Below are 17,260 nucleotides of genomic sequence, written 5' to 3'. Positions count from 1 at the left end.
AACCATTCAGAAGAGAATCCTTCCCCGAAAATATTATATATATATATATATATATATATATATATATATATATATATATATATATATATATATATATATATATATATATATATATATATATATATATATATATATATATATATATATATATATATATATAGATAGATAGATAGATAGATAGATAGATAGATAGATAGATAGATAGATAGAGAGAGAGAGATAGAGAGAGAGAGAGACCAACTTGGATGTATAAATAGATCATTTTGGAGATTAAAAGAAAATAATGATTATTTTGTGCCTAAATTTTAAAGGGAGAACAAAACATGACATAAAGGTTGAGTTATTTCCATCTATTATATTTTTCTTTTTCACTTTTTACTCTTCTTCTATGATGTGTACTCTCACAAAAATTCTGGGCTGTTTTCGAGTACAGGAGACCCTTGGTTCCGAACAATTTTCCGGGACCTGTAGAAATAATTCCGAAATGATGCATTTGTGCACCTCTATTACTCTCTCTCTCTCTCTCTCGCTATATATATATATATATATATATATATATATATATATATATATATATATATATATATATATATATATATGTATGTATGTATGTATGCATGTACGTATGCAAAAAGACAGACAGAGAGAGGAAAGGGAGCAAATCGCTTATGTTGATGTGTGTAGGTCTGGCACATATTTACATGCATGTGTACGCATATATATATATATATATATATATATATATATATATATATATATATATATATATATATATATATATATATATATATAATCATCTTTTCGATTTCCCAAAGTTTATCGGTGATTCCAACAATCCTGTTCATTGAGAGATTCAACATCTAAAAAGGTTATCCACTAGAGTACGCATATGACTCCATTTCATCTCATTAGAATAAAAGCATCAAGTTTCTTCACCCTTATGTTTTTATATCTCAATATGCACGATCAATTAAATCCTTTCATCTAAAAGATACCAATAAAAAAGATTCTGACGAATTTTCCTCCTCCTGCCTGCGACAACTTACTTTTCAGTTTTCATAATGTTTCAACATGCTTAAGTTTATTGTGAAATTTTACCGCTTGAGGCGTTGTTATTTTCCAAAAAATATCTGTGGCTTTGAACTTTCAGGCGTTGATCTAGTGATACCAACCGTGGAAAAAAAAATCCCATTTTGTGTTTTTTTTTTTTTTTTACATTAATTATTCGGAATGAGATAAAAGGAATATGAGTCGAAATTGGGAACATACATAAGATTCTTCAATATATGTATAATCCACATCAACAAAATTCTCTACGGGCGGGAAGTAGGTATAATGAGTCATCAACGAACGTGCCGGTGTTGTCAACTTTTACTCTAAAATCTATTCTTTGTTGTCGGTGAAGTCCATGATAGTGAGATATGACTTAATTAGATATGATTCTTCAAAATCAAATACCAAGAAATGAAATTTGTTTTCCAGTATTAAAGAAAGAAAAAAAAACAATGAACGAATGAAAGAAAGAAAGTAAAATATCATATCAGAAACGATTAATTTCCAAAACACACACGTGTAGAGAGCATTTTTTTTTAGTTCAGTGTAAAGTGATAATACAAAGGTGTGATGGAACCACTGCACTCCTGAGAAAATAGTATACTTATTCTCGATTAAGCAAAGTAGTTATTCACGAACTACTTAATAAACGTGGAAGAGCGAAATTTATAGACAATTCACTCAGAAATTGCAAAAAAATTAATACACGACATACTTAAATTTTATTTTCAATTTATTATTATTATTATTATTATTATTATTATTATTATTACTATTATTATTATTATTATTATTATTATTATTATTATTATTATTATTATTAGTAATAGTATTAGTAGTAGTAGTAGTAGTAGTAGTAGTAAACGTGGGGAATTCAGATGCAAAATGGGATTTTTTGCTTATGGAGATGAGATTTAATAGAGTTTCAGGTTGGCATCACTGCGTTGATCAATGATATGTTTTCAATTAAATTGCAATGTCGCAGCAATTCCTTAAAAAAAAAAAAAAAAAATGTTCGGTCCCTTAGGTTGTGATTAATTGTACTTCAAAGGAATTTTGTAAGTAAGAGTTTGTTTTCAAGTTGATTGAATTTACCCATATGTGTTACTGTCTCAAAATAATCCAGTTCAATCCCTAACAATATTTCTAATTGGAAACCTTCCAAGGAAACAGATGTCAGGCGTAATCAGAATTAGATAATTTTTAAGAATTACCGTAGAAATATACAGTTACACACATATATAAAGAAACGCAAGTTATTTCGAATATAGTGGCGTTACAGAACTGTTACTCTCTTCAAGTAAGTTGCTTTCAGTTTAAAATAAAAAGTATTTTACTGCTTCTCACTGAAATCTACATGTAGAGCATAAAATATATTAAATGCTGATTTTAAATATTTATATGCGGTTTTTATTTTTTTGAACGCTTATATTTATTGTTATATATATGTTAATGTACAATTTTAGATTTGTATTTCTCAAACACTTTTTCACAGTCGTGGGCAGTATTCGTAGTTCTCTTTAAGAAACTTTCTCTCGACTGATTTCGAGTGTTCAGTCCTATGACAGAAGTTGTGATAAACATTAATTTTGCTATATTAAATTAAGTGCCAACCACACTTGTTTCATTCATTTGCTTTTTATTCTTTTTTTCGCTTTCTCCTTCACTTTTTTTTGGAACAAAAGTACAAATACATCCAGCTAACAGTGGGTGCCAATTATACCACAGTACTTTGAATAGACACACACACATATATATATATATATACAAATTGCTATTTTATTTTATTTTTTTGGTAAAGGAGCAAAGAAAACCTTAAGCATTCATATTGATCAATCAGTCAGAGCGACAATTTCCCCAAATTTTAACTTTTTATCTAAAAATTCCCTTTTTCCTTTTTTGCTAAATTCACCTATGAAATTTCCCTAGATTAGGGAAATTTCCCTTAAACTACAAACACTGGGGAGACCAATCTCAAAAAATTTCTCATAAAAGATGATTTAATTTATTGTCGTATATATAGGCCTATTTTAGAAAATATTTTCAGAACACTTCAACGGACAAAACCAGGGTAAAATGCTTACGCAAATCTTTTCTTCTCAATACTGAGTATAGTATCGTTGTCAGTGGCGTATTTACGATTTTGTTTCGGGAGGGGCTTTGCTAACTTTCGGGGGGGGGGGGCTTTGCCTGAAAATGTGAAAATTCTGCAAGATATTTCATATACTTTACTATAGTAAGTAAGATTTCGGGGGGGGCTTAAGCCCGGAAGCTCCCCCTAAATACGCAACTGATCGTTGTTATTAATAACATTATTAACATAGCCTGCCGAGAAACGCTCCTGAATAATCTAAACAACATATTCTAGAATAAGAAGTAAGGTGATTCGGTGGTAAGAGGGTACCTGTTTGATCCAAGCTCATAGAAGTTTTTTGTGGATAATATCACGTCCGTGATCATTCACTGGTCTCTGTTTGGATTCTTTTGTTTCCTCTCACGTTCTCATTTCACCGATATTTTGGTATTAATTCATGTGTCATCCATTTATCATGTTTCTTCTTTAGCCTAAAATATCCGTGATACGTTAAACTATAGAAAAATAGATTTTACGTATTTTTCAGTTCATAGATTGTATGTTATATATCAATTAAAACATATTAACAAAAATTACACAATACTATTTGCAACTTAACAACGCAGATCGAATAATAATAAGAATTATTATTATTATTGTGGTAGATATTATTATTATTATTATTATTATTATTATTATTATTATTATTATTATTATTATTATTATTATTATTATTATTATTATTGAGTGTATTTTTTTTCTTTTACAAAATATTTAGTCTGAACAGCTATAACGTAAGAGAATAGATGCCAGGCTATGGTCAGTGTCCTTGGCTCCCTTCGCTCTCGGAGGGTGGCCTTTTTCTCCCCCTTTTTTTGTTGAAAGTGAACATAAGCCGCCACGAAGGGCAGTGTGTGTGTGTGTTTTTAGACAGTCGAAACGTGTGTGGTGGATGTGTCTTGTGTCGAACTATTGTGTTGCAATAAAAACATTCATTGAGAACTTCACATACAGTACATACCTGTGTCCACTAATGTATATTAAATACTTTGTTAATTAAATTAGCTATATTTTAACCAGGTTACGATTCATTCCTCTAAACAAACAACAAGTAGCGAGGCGCAGGGAAGGTTTAGTAAAAAAATGGGAAATGCTTTCGTGCATGCATCCCGAACATTTGGTCCTCCTAGTGAAGCCGGATTTTGCTGTTGCAAAAAATCGTAAAGACTAAAAACAGAGCAATATTTTGAACTGTGTGTATATATGTGTACTGTCTTTTTAGTAATGTTCAAAGAAGAAAGAAAAGTGAAATTGTAAAGAAACACCAGCGTAATTTGTGCAACCGCTGAACTGCCTGTCTCTCGTTCACCCCCCCCCCCCCTCCGTTGTTTGTTTAGCCGTGCAGTGAAAAGTGACCAACGATGGAACAATTACTTGCTTCCAAAACTGTCACCAAACGCGAAATAACGCGTTTGGAGAATAAAATAAACAGTGAGTCGTTCAATAAAGCTTTAATGAATACTTACATAGAGAAGGCGAATCAACTAGCAGATGACTGTAAAACACTTGTGTTAGGTCTTACAAGAACTTGTGATCAGCAGACATTTGATACGTATGACAAAGAAATAGAAACAATGCAAGACAGAGTGGACGAATTAATTGATAAATTGGTGGTAATAAAACAATCAGAAAGTGTTTCATCAAACTCGAATGAAAATGTAACCTCTTCAAAAGTGAGTGAAGTGCGATTACCGAAGTTGGAATTACCAACATTTGATGGTTCCTTAAAAGATTGGCTGTCGTTTCGGGATCTTTTCGTGGCATCCGTGGACAGTAATGCATTATTGAGTGGAGCGCAAAAGCTTCAATATTTGAAGGCATCTTTGCGTGGCGAAGCGGCAATACTTGTACAATCATTGTCGGTGACCGATCAGAATTACACAGAGGCGTGGCAATGCCCGGTACCAAAATAAACGCGAACTCGTAAATGATACAATAAAAAGACTGATTCGTCAACCGTGTGCAGTAGCCGATTCACCAGCTTCTCTAAGACGGCTTGTGGATACAACAAATGAATGTGTGCGAGTTCTGAAAGTGTTCGACATTCCTGTGGAGTATTGGGATGCTATACTAGTGTACCACATAACTGAAAACTGGATAGTGATTCACGAGAGCAATGGGAGTTATCAATTAAATCGAACGAACTTCCAACTTTCGCAGACTTATCGCAGTTTCTCAACCAGAGATCGCGCGCACTCGCGGCTTCCGCGACAAGCAAATCAAATAAACCTCAGACCCATAAATCGGCAAGTTCGTCCGGAAAGAGCAGGACAGTGGCGTATCATGCTTCGGCAGATGTGACATGTGTGAAGTGTGGACTGCAGCACTCACTGCATAAATGCAAGGATTTCATTCAAATGTCAGTAGACGACAGACATTCCTTTGTAAAGGGTAAGCTTTTGTGCTTCAATTGCCTAAAAGGAACACATAAACTTGCTCAGTGTAAATCAGGTGGGTGTCATCGCTGTAGAAAGCTGCATCATACGTTACTACATTTTGACAGGAAGCCCGAAGGTGATTCTTCCTCTCAGTGCGCTCAAGATGTGTCTTCCCACGTAGCAGCTGATGGGGGAACAATGACAACTGTTCTTCCTCAAGTGTTGCTGTCCACAGCAGTGGTAAAGGTTAGAAACAACAGAAGGCAATTTCAATCTATTCGAGCGTTACTTGACTGTGCATCAGAGGTAAGTTTTGTATCCGAACGGTGTGCTCAAGCGCTGGGACTCCCAAGACGTAGTGCAAATCAGTAGCGTAGAGTGATATTCCGAAAGGGGGATGCCAAAGTTAGTCATTTGTGCGATATAGTACTACTGCAAGCAGCAATACATAGCTATTCCGAATAGAAATATAGGGTTATACAAAATTTAGGAGGAAGCCCCCCTAATTGGAGGTCTAGTGGGGCATAGAGAAGCGAATGCGTGGATTACGTTAGAATTTAATAACCAATTGTCTCAGCTCCTTCTTGCCACTACCGTTGTGACGAGAAAACTAGGCTCCACTTTTGTATGAACATTGTTTCCAGTATTGTTCCCTTCATTTCTTTCTCGTGGGCGGCTTTTTTCTCCACATACCACACGTCAATCTCGTTCTTTCCAAAAAAAAAAAAAAAAAAATAATAATAATAATAATAATAATAATATATATCGCCCCTAGAAATTTGTCATCTTGGGTCCGGAACTCAGACGCCCGTTCGTGAATATGGGTCTGAGTGTATATATCATTTGAAAATGTAAATACAAAGTACTTAAACCAACTCTGGGGGCCTGTTTCTGTATCCAGATACTGAAGTCAAGGGCGCAAATCTGTCTTCAACGTTCGTGGGATGGGTAAGACTGTTCCCATAAACCTTTCCTTTTTTAACGATGTTCAAAATATTTATGAAGTTGAAAAAAATGCTGTGGAGGATTAGGGGAGCAGAGTTGTTTATAACATCGGCAGGAGGGCACATTTTAAGGCTTATTGTGGGGGGAGGGGAGAAGAGACTCATATTACAGTAGATGAATCAGATTTCTGAGGTAAACCTGTTGTACTCGTATATTATATACCAAATGATGTAGATGAAATAGTGGTACATATCATTATTACAACTCAGTGCCGTGAGCACATTCTGAAATTTGAATATATGCATAATAATAATTGTCGTGTTTCTACTTACGCATCCACAATGATCCACATTAAAATTTTAGGACATTTGTTTTATAACAATACAAATAATGACTTCCCCAAAACTATGAAAGAAAATCAATCAGGCCTATATTTGGCGCAACAATACTCTTATCTGAGCAAAATTATGATTACCATAATTAGCATTATAGGAATTGTTACAGGAATTAAACAAATAGTTGCAAATAGGCTACTAATAATTAATGACAATGAAATATTAAAGAATACGATTCTTTTTTAAAAATGAAACAAGTCAAAGGACATCAGTTTCCTTTGTGGCAGTCGGATAGAAATCATCATAAACACAATCTCAAATCGGATTATTGGGGGGGGGACAAGATTGTAGGGAACATGTTCTCCTTATGTCCCCGAGATTTGTGCCAGTGACTGAAGGGCCCTGGCACAATCTTTGCGAGTGACGGGGAGTGGTGGCTCTCTTGTCCTACCAGATCGGTGACCGTAATTCTACAGAATGCTTTAAATTTATGCCTGTGTCTGTGAGCTCCTTTACGATGAAGATTACAATTACGATGCATTTAGTTACGATTAAGGCATAACTATTTTAATACTATTATTTACATAACCGGTATGCTTCAAAAATGCGTTGAACTAACCATTTCCGTTTTGTTCTATATCCTTTATATTAGGGCTCGTACTTTCTGTTCAGAAACTATAGCTTAGTTCAAAATATATACAGTTGGAAATACTTGAATATGCCAGCGTATATCTAAAGCAAATGTAGGGTTGCAAGGGATGAGGAAGAGTGAGAAGGGAAGTATTGCGCATGCGCATTCAACAGAAAGCAGACGAAAACCCCGATGCTTTCAGTAGGCCTGGAAGCCCGAGGAAAATAGCATACGACAGGAGGAAAGACAGAAAATGTGTATCTGAGCGACGCGCATGCGTAGGTTCCTCTTGTCAAAGTAAGTCGAGAGAGAGCGCCAGAAGATTGCAGTGGAAATAATTGTGATAATTACAAGCAAACAATTTATATATAATGAAATACGTACTTTTTCTAATTAACAGGGGATGCCGGGCATACCGGCGTTCCCTTACGCTACGCCGCTGGCTGCAAATATAACTATTTCTGAAATAGCTTCCATTAGTGCATGCAATTCACGTGCAGTTGTAGATCTTGCTTTTAAGTCAAGATACAATAACGATGAATATTCAACAACAGCAGTGGTAGTGAGAAAAGTGACCGGAGATATTCCTAGACAGGCTCTCACTAGGGTTAATGAGTGGGTCCATATCAAGGATTTAGAGCTGGCTGATCCGGAGTTCCACAAAACAAGTGGTGTGGACATACTACTCGGTGCGGACGTGTTTCCATTACTCGTCCAAGGAGGCAAACGCATGGGCCCTCAAGGTGCACCCATCGCATTGGAAACTGCACTGGTTTGGGTGTTATCGGGGAAAGTGAATTGCAGTGGTTCATCAGCAGTGTCCGCATTTCATGTGTGCTGTGATCTAGATGTCTCATTGAGGCGATTGTGGGAGATCGAAGAAGTACCGTTTGTGCGCCCCTTAACAGTAGAAGAAAAGGAATGTGAAGAACATTTTGCAGTGACGCATCGAAGAGTTAATGGTCGATATGAAGTTAGCCTACCGTTTAAGACCAATCACTCTGACCTTGGCTATTCTCGTGATATAGCAGTAAAACGACTCCATCAACAAGAGAGAAAGTTTGTACGGTGGCCTGGCTATCAGGAACAATATTGCAGGTTTATGGCAGAGTATTTAGAACTCGGTCACATGGAACCTATTTCACCAAGTGAAGACAGTGTGTCCCCAACAACAAGTTGCTACCTTCCTCATCATGCCGTTTTAAAGGAGAGTAGCACAACTACTAAACTGCGTGTAGTGTTCGATGCTAGTGCAAAAACCACGACAGGTGTGTCACTGAATGAAACTCTCATGATCGGTCCAAGATTGCAAGAGGATCTCACGTCTATTGTGCTGCGTTTCCGAACTCACCCGGTGGCCCTATGTGCAGACGCAAAAATGATGTTCAGGAAAATTCGCGTGAAGCAAGAAGACGCAAACTTTCAACGCATTGTGTGGAGATCAGATCCAAAACAGCCTATTCAAGACTACAGGCTGCTCACAGTCACATATGGAACCGCATGTGCACCATTCTTAGCAACAAAATGTCTCCAGCAGCTGGCCGTCGACAAAGGACACAACTTCGCGTTAGCATCACCAGTTGTGCTTAACGATTTCTTCATGGATGATTGTCTGACTGAGAGTAACTCGGTGACAGAAGCAATTCATCTGCATTCACAACTAGTACAACTGTTAGAAAAGGGAGGGTTTGAATTGCGCAAGTGGGCGAGTAATGAACCAAGTGTTTTAGAGTCCATTCCAAGTCATTTAAGAGAAACAAACGCGATAGATCCTTGGGACGATAATGATGCTATCAAGGCATTAGGAGTGCAGTGGTGTCCGTCTCAAGATACATTCTGCTTCAAAATCACCGTACCTAAGACTCGTCATAGTGTTACGAAGAGACAGTTATTGTCTGACTTGGCCAAACTATTTGATCCATTGGGGTGGCTAGCTCCTACTACCATAAAGGCCAAACTCCTCATGCAGGAGATCTGGAAGCTAGGAATTGGCTGGGATGACCCTCTTCCAAGCAACATCATCAAACAATGGCATGACTATTGCGATGAACTTCCACTGCTGCAGGAAGTGAGAATCCAAAGATGTGCCATTCCACACGATACAAGGGAAGTCCATCTCGTTGGATTCTGTGACGCGTCAAAGGCTGCGTATGCTGCTGTAGTGTATGTGAGATGTGTGCGTAATGACGGAAGCATTGCAGTGAACATGCTAAGTGCAAAAACAAAGGTGGCCTCTATCAAAAGACAAACACTACCACGTCTTGAACTATGTGCCGCAGTGCTCCTAGTGAAAGTAATAGACTTTGTGTCTCAATCCCTTAAATTCGAAATAGTCAGCACGAGTGCCTATTCTGATTCGACGGTAGCCCTTGCTTGGATTGCGTCATGCCCAAGTAGATGGAAGACATTCGTGGCAAATAGAGTAAGTGAAGTGCAACAACGAAGTAACATCAAGTGGTATCACGTGAACAGTGAGACCAATCCTGCAGACTGTGCTAGTCGTGGTGTTAGACCGTCCGAGCTGATCACTCATCCATTGTAGTGGACAGGCCCAGAGTGGTTAGCAGCAGAAACAGTGCCAGCTGTAGAGGTTAACGATGAAACCTCAGATGCAGTGATTGTTGAACAAAAGACGTCGGTTGCTACAATGCACGCCAAGGCAGATATTAGCCTTCTTTCAAATTACTCTTCGGTAGTAAGATTAAACCGTGTAACAGCTTGGTGCAAACGATTTATAAAAAATTCAAGGAGTAAACCTGATGCAAGGCTACATGGACCCTTGACGGCGAGTGAGTTAGAGGGAAGCCAAGTGACATATACAGTGACTGCGGAACAAACTTTGTTGGTGCAAACCGTGAGTTGAAGGATCTTTTGACAATAGTGACGCCGACAGGAGTTTCAAATTCAACAGGTGATTATTTGAGCTCACTTGGAATCCAGTGGCATTTCAACCCTCCAGCCTCACCCCATTTTGGGGGATTGTGGGAATCCAACATCAAGTCGATGAAGTATCATTTGAAACGCGTTTTGAAGAATGCAGTGCTGACATACGAAGAGATGATAACTGTGCTAGTTCAGGTGGAAGGATGTCTTAATTCGCGACCACTAACTCCCATGTCAGCTGATCCTAGTGATCTTAGGGCCCTCACACCCGGTCATTTTTTAACTGGCGACGCATTGTTAGCTCCACCACAAGCGGATTTCATAGGTACAAAGGTGAATCGTCTCACAAGATGGCAACTGACTCAACAACTAACGCAGCACTTTTGGAGACGGTGGTCTTCCGAGTATTTGTCGCAACTTCAACGAAGACCAAAATGGTGCAAAGAAACTGTCAACTTCAAACCAAATGACATGGTGATCCCTCGCGAGAGCAACCAACTCCCGCAATTGTGGAAACTTGGCAGGATCGTTGAGATTCACCCAGGAAAAGATGGTCTCGTGCTTATGGTGACAGTAAAAACATCTGACGGACTCTACAAGAGGCCGATAGTGAAGTTGTACCTATTGCCTTTCGACGAAAGGGAGACATCAACAGTTCAATCTGAAGACAAGTAATTGATCATTTAGTATGTTTATTCTAACATTTATTTGCGTAGTATTGTAACTTTAGTATTTTTATTTCATCTATTGTCAATATTAAGATCTTCGATACTGGGATTTGTGTTGAAATATGGATATTTCAAGGTGGGCGGCGTATGTTGAGTGTATTTTTTTCTTTTATAAAATATTTAGTCTGAACAGCTATAACGTAAGAGAATAGATGCCAGGCTATGGTCAGTGTCCTTGGCTCCCTTCGCTCTCGGAGGGTGGCCTTTTTCTCCCCCTTTTTTGTTGAAAGTGAACATAAGCCGCCACGAAGGGCAGTGTGTGTGTGTGTGTTTTTAGACAGTCGAAACGTGTGTGGTGGATGTGTCTTGTGTCGAACTATTGTGTTGCAATAAAAACATTCATTGAGAACTTCACATACAGTACATACCTGTGTCCACTAATGTATATTAAATACTTTGTTAATTAAATTAGCTATATTTTAACCAGGTTACGATTCATTCCTCTAAACAAACAACAAGTAGCGAGGCGCAGGGAAGGTTTAGTAAAAAATGGGAAATGCTTTCGTGCATGCATCCCGAACAATTATTATTATTATTATTATTAGAGTACAGATTTGTAAGGAAATCTGTTGAATTCAGTAGGAAGCTTGCATACAAGCAACCTTCTGATTATTGCAGGTCTAGGGCTTGGAACATAGAAGACTGGTTTTGCATGTAATTCGAATGGGTTCCTGGGAGTAGAATCTAGTTTGCCATTTACTATTTTATGAAGAAACAAAATATGTCAGCTCACTTGCTACAAGTACTGTAACAATACTATACAGTACATTGTATTAATGACACTTTCCTTAGTTGACCTACAAGGCTCAGGAACTTAAAATATTGTTGAACCTTACCATAGCACAGTGGTCTAGACACCTTCAAACCTGGGCAAAACCTCAAAATTCGAAATTTTTAGAAATATGAAAGACTTTACAGATTTAATAAGGAAAGACGTAAGGTGTGCATAAATAGGCCTAGGTAGGTTTTCGTGCAGCTCGTAAGGATTGGGCCTATAGTTAGTAACAATGTGAAAGATTAAAGTCGTGGAAGAAGGTGATGTATCCACCCCGGTAGCGGACGTAAAGTTCATGATGTGAAAACAAAATAATGTTTCGTTTACATTCGTCGTTCGTGACACATACGTAATATTCTAATGTATTTTCATGTACGAATCAATATGTGGATAAATAAAATTAGTTCGAAAACCAAAATTAGAATACTTGATATTGAATTTCATGTAGATGTTTATTTTGAGTCCAGCCGAGTCCAGTTCTATTGTGTGCTGGATGTGATAGTAGCGGATGATATCTGTTAGAGAAAAAGACCGGGTGTTGCCAAGTTTTGCCCGAAAGAAACGTCCACCAAATTTACTAATTCTCAATAAACCAATCAGGTGTTGCCTTTTGGTCTCTTTGTTTGTTTCTACATTCAGCAGGGCTTGTAGAAGGCTCTTTGTGTTTTTTCGTACGACATTTCCGGAATGACAAGGAGAAACAGTCATTAGCCTAAATACTACTCGCAACAATATTACCCTACTCACTAACAAATATGCCTTTCAAACTAGATCGGCAAAAACTGACAACACTCAGTCTTTTTCTTTAACAGATAACATCCCCTACTATCACATCCAGCACACAATAGAACTGGACTCAGCTGGACTCAAAATAAAACTCTACATGAAATTCAATATCAAGTATACCAATTTTGGTTTACGATCTAATTTTATTTATCCAGCTATTGGCTGGTACATGAAAGTGTATTAGAGTTTTACGTATGTGTCACGAACGGCGAATGTATAACAATGTTATGACGAATGTCATTATTGATGCCTAACAAGGAAGCATTATTTTGTTTTCAGATCATGAACTTTGTGTCCGCTACCGCGGTGCATATGATACATGGCTTTCTTCCACGACTTTAATCTTTCACATAGGTACTAACTGTTGGCCCAACCCTTACAAGCTGCACGAAAACCTAGTTACCTATGCACACCTTACGTCTTTCCTTATTAAATCTGTAAGGTCTTTCATATTTCTGATAATTTCAAATTTTGAGATTTTGGCCAGATTTGGAAGGTGTCTGGACCACTGTGCATAGGTCAGCTATGGTGTTCAGTTACATGTCCCATGAGATTCTATTGTACTTTAGCAAATGTCTTTCTAGTATTTCTGAATAAAAAATTAGATTAGAATAAGTAATTAGATTTCTGGGTTTTCAGCATCTTTGACAATGTTAGCCCATCAGGTTATGACGTCCGTAGGCGATCGCACTAACTGCGGAATTGGAGAAGAAGCAAGAAGTGGAAAAGCGATCTGAGACAATTATGTTAGCTATTATTCAGCATTTGCCTGATACGAATAAGGAACACATCACTAAGGACAGCTGACCTGAAAAATTGTTACACTTTTTCGACCTTGTGACCCTATCAAGATTCGAGTCTTGGACCACTCGTATTAAAACTACGCTACGAGCGGTCACTTTTAAAATTAGAAACTCAGTTACAACTAGTACGCACGTCACTGTTAGGAGTATCTGTGTTACTGTTAGCAGTATCTTTCTTCACTGTTAGAAGTATCTGTACCACTGTTAGCAGTATCTCTTTTCACTGTTAGAAGTATCTATGCATGCCACTGTTAAAAGTATCTTAGAGAACTGCTTTGTCCGTCCGTCTGTCGACAGGTATCGCAATAAAAACGGTAGTTGATATCGAGATGAGGTTTCGTGCAAAAGATTCAGCATCGCATCCGATTTCAACGTTTACGTATCACCATAAAACGAGAACGGTAGCAGATAGCGAGAAGTTGTCCGTTTTTTATAAACGATTCAGCATCTCAAGACAACATACCATGACTATTTTGAATAATATACCAAATCCGGAAATGGTTCAAATTTAATACTAATTCCGATTTCAACGCTGATTTCCACAGACCGAAAACGATAAGAAATATCGAGATGCGGTTTTCAGGTCAATCGACCCATTAAATCAGTTCCAAGAATCGGTTCCATCTTTTCTAGTAACTTTCCGTTCAAACCGGGAATGATTCAAATTATCCATTTCCGGTTGTAACGTTTATCACCATAGAATGAAAATTGTGGCATATAGCGAGAAGCACGTTTATTTATTTATTTATTTATTTATTTATTTATTTTTGTAGACAATATAGCGTCCCAAGACAACGTACCATGACAATCCAGAACACTCTACCAAAACCAGAAGTGGTTGAAATTTACTTTTGGGTTTCACTACTAATCGAGATATCAAGATGCGGTTGTTTGCAATTGATTTAGTGTCACAGCAATAGGTTTCATGTGCCCCGTTCACCCTCTATTCAAACGGAAAGTGGTTCAAATTGATTTATCGTCATAGAAAAAAATAGTATTAGATAGCGACAAACGTTTTTTTCTTTTCAAACAATTCATGGTGTCAAGAAAAATTACCATCACAAATCGCAACACTACCAAACCGAAAGTTACTGCTTCCAAATTCAGTACTGATTTCCAAGCTCATCCGTGGCTAAGCGGTTAGCGTATGCGCCTTTGGCGTGGGAGACCCGGGTTCGATTCCCGGAGGGAGCTCATGTGGTTCGAATTCCCCATTAATCAGTAGGTCCCGTCTCATATAGCCTAGCTGCTGAAAACGGACGTTAAACGCAAAATCAACTCAACTTTGATTTCCATAAAACACAAATGGTAACAGATATCGAAATGTAGTTTCTTGCAATTTATTCAGTTTGCAAGTATAGTTTGCGCAATCTCCATTAACCCTTTATTCAAACCGGAAATGGTTGAAATTAACGATTTCATGTTTCAACCTTTATTACCATAGAACAAGAACAGGAGTAGTGGCACAGCAAGTTAGAGGTCTGCACGGGCCAGAATTTTTAGCCCGGATCCGGCCCGGCCCTTGAAAGGCCCGACCCGAATCCGAAATTTGTTTTAGCATTTAGGCACGAGCCCGGCCCGAGCTCATGTGATAACCAAATGAGTGCGAAATAAGCCAGAATTACAGAAACTTTATAACTAACGCAAAATTGTATTTTTATTTAAAGCAATTAGAGGTTTAATTTTGCAGTTGTGCTTTAAAAGTTCTCCAGAAAGAACGGTGTAATATATATCGTTGTACAGTATATTTACAAAGTTAGGCCCGAAAAGGCCTGAGAAATATGGTTGGATAATTAAAAATTCACGGCCCGAGCCCAGCCCGCGGGCAGAGTTGGGCTTAGGTCCGCGGGCTCGGCCCGAGCCCGTGCAGGCCTCTACAGCGAGTAGTGGCTTTCTGATATGGATTCAGCATCCGAAGAACAGCTCATATCTTTATTTTTCTTTATTTTTATTAATCTATAGCAACCAGTGGTTATAAATGTACTACTTCAATTTTGAGTATTGCACTCCCAGAGTTTGGAAGTCTACTACAGTTTCGTATTGTGGAATGAAACTTACTTGTTGCTATCATTATTTTGTAAAAGAACACTCGTTTAGGAAACGAGGATTGTTCCCTTCCTTTATGTGTAGACGTAAGAAGAAAATGGATGTTAAGATTCCTTTAATAAAGCAGGAGGAAAAACTTTCTTTGATCTGGGAAAAAAGACCTTGACCTAGTGGAAGAATTCTTACTTTTAAATTAAGGAATAATAACAGCTGCTGTCAGTTAGCTGTCCGCCACATCCAAAGGAGCCTGTCACACAAAACGACAAAAATTGCTTTTGATGGGATTCGTATTAAAAGGAAGAGAGAAAGAAGTTACTTTTGTAGGTCAGAAAAGTTGTGTGTGTGTGAAAGAGCACGACAAAATATGTTGTCTTTTACAACATCGAAATAAAAGCTGCAATGAAGCTCGGTAGTCAAGTTGCTCACAAAAATCGTTGACCGCAGTGTCATCAATGGAATTTTAGTCGCTCGTGCTCACAGTACATAAATTCATTGAAACTCGCACTCGGGCTTAGGTTTGGTTAATTAGTGAGTTTAACTCTGATTGAACTCAAGAGCAAGGCTCGAAAACGAAATCTTTCAGTTTAACGTCCCACGTTTATGTTCTTTAGGCTAATGGGGACGATGATTAAAGCAAGTGAATGATAATGGAAATATTGGTGGAATGAGAAACTGGGAGGAAGCGGAGTACCTCAGAAAAGCCACAGGCAATATGTTGTCCACCACAAGATTGCTTTGCTGGAGATCGAATCTGAGCCACCGTACCCCCCCCCCCCACACACACACACATCATGTCAGGCTCGGAAGTTTGCACATCTCGGATATAGAACAGACCACATTGAAAGCTATCTGAATTATCTTGACAATGTCACTGTTATGTGTGTTCACTAAATGTCGCCTTCAAGATGAAAATGTCTCGTCTCGTTTTCGAGACGAGAAGTTTACTTTCAAATTTCGAGACGGGATGAAAAGTATGGCACTTTTTCATCTCGTTTCTGAGACAAGAGTCGAGACAAGATGAGAAATTTCTCGAGGTTTGTGGGCAACATTAGTTCACCCGTCTTAGAACTCAAATACTGTTGTAATGCTACGTAACTCTAGTATAGAAACTACACATTGATAAAATGATGGTACGAACACAAATGAAGAGCATTTATCAACAATTAAAAGGTGCGGAATTCAATAAGCGATATGCTTCAATAATAAATATGTTATTATACCACACCCTTCGTGGACTTCTCTTGAAATGGAAGGGTTCTGATAATGTCTAGATGGAATTAAGGAAAGAAACAGAGCACAAAGTTTGTATACAAAATCATAAAACGAAAGGAGACGTGAAATGGTTTAAAGAATCGAAACCACTCGAGAAAACATTATTTGTCGTCTCGTCTCGTCTCGTGGGCAACACTATAGTGCTGCCAAAATGTCTTGAGTCGTGGCAAAATTGCAAACTAAAGCTTACACCCACGCGTTGAGCCAATAAGGTTTCAGCTGCTTCTAAGCGAGAGAGCCTTGCAGCCGTCTACGCCAAAGGGAGTGGAATTCCTTCAGCCGATTAGCAGCGCTTGGAATAAAAAGCTAGGTGTCAAGTCAATGTGGTATATCTATAATATCCATCAATGTGAGTGATATCATACTTTGATAACATTGTGTATTCTAAGATTTTATTTATGGTCCTCGTTTCCTATGTATTAAATGTTTTACCCCTATATAACAAATCCTTATTCACATCCTCTATAACCCTACCTTTTTCCATATAATTT

General features: G+C 37.8%; 2 protein-coding genes across 2 annotated transcripts; both read left to right on the top strand.

Annotated features, from left to right (window-relative positions):
* The first annotated feature begins 5,544 nt into the window (after positions 1-5,544).
* Positions 5,545-10,018, top strand: LOC145689081 (uncharacterized). Its single transcript, XM_081763235.1, has 2 exons — positions 5,545-5,871; positions 7,997-10,018. The coding sequence occupies exons 1-2, from the start codon at positions 5,545-5,547 to the stop codon at positions 10,016-10,018; spliced, it is 2,349 nt and encodes a 782-aa protein (XP_081619361.1).
* Positions 10,019-10,479: 461 nt separating this feature from the next.
* LOC145688979 (uncharacterized) lies at positions 10,480-11,034 on the top strand. The gene has a single exon (XM_081763152.1). It carries the CDS (start codon positions 10,480-10,482, stop codon positions 11,032-11,034), a length of 555 nt encoding a protein of 184 aa, XP_081619278.1.
* Positions 11,035-17,260: the final 6,226 nt, after the last annotated feature.

Source organism: Thermobia domestica, chromosome 1 (assembly GCF_964235325.1).
Source record: "Thermobia domestica chromosome 1, izTheDome1.hap1.1, whole genome shotgun sequence".
NCBI classification, from domain to species: Eukaryota; Metazoa; Arthropoda; class Insecta; order Zygentoma; family Lepismatidae; genus Thermobia; species Thermobia domestica.
Note: the sequence above shows the minus strand (reverse complement) of the source record. Positions and strands in the feature narration are given on the sequence as shown.

Excerpts from the sequence above, each read along its gene's own strand:
- LOC145689081 (XM_081763235.1), top strand. The coding sequence starts at position 5,545 with ATGTCAGTAGACGACAGACATTCCTTTGTAAAGGGTAAGCTTTTGTGC. Across the intron at positions 5,872-7,996 it reads TACTTGACTGTGCATCAGAG|TCAAGATACAATAACGATGA; the intron begins GTAAGTTTTGTA and ends CTTGCTTTTAAG.
- LOC145688979 (XM_081763152.1), top strand. The coding sequence starts at position 10,480 with ATGAAGTATCATTTGAAACGCGTTTTGAAGAATGCAGTGCTGACATAC.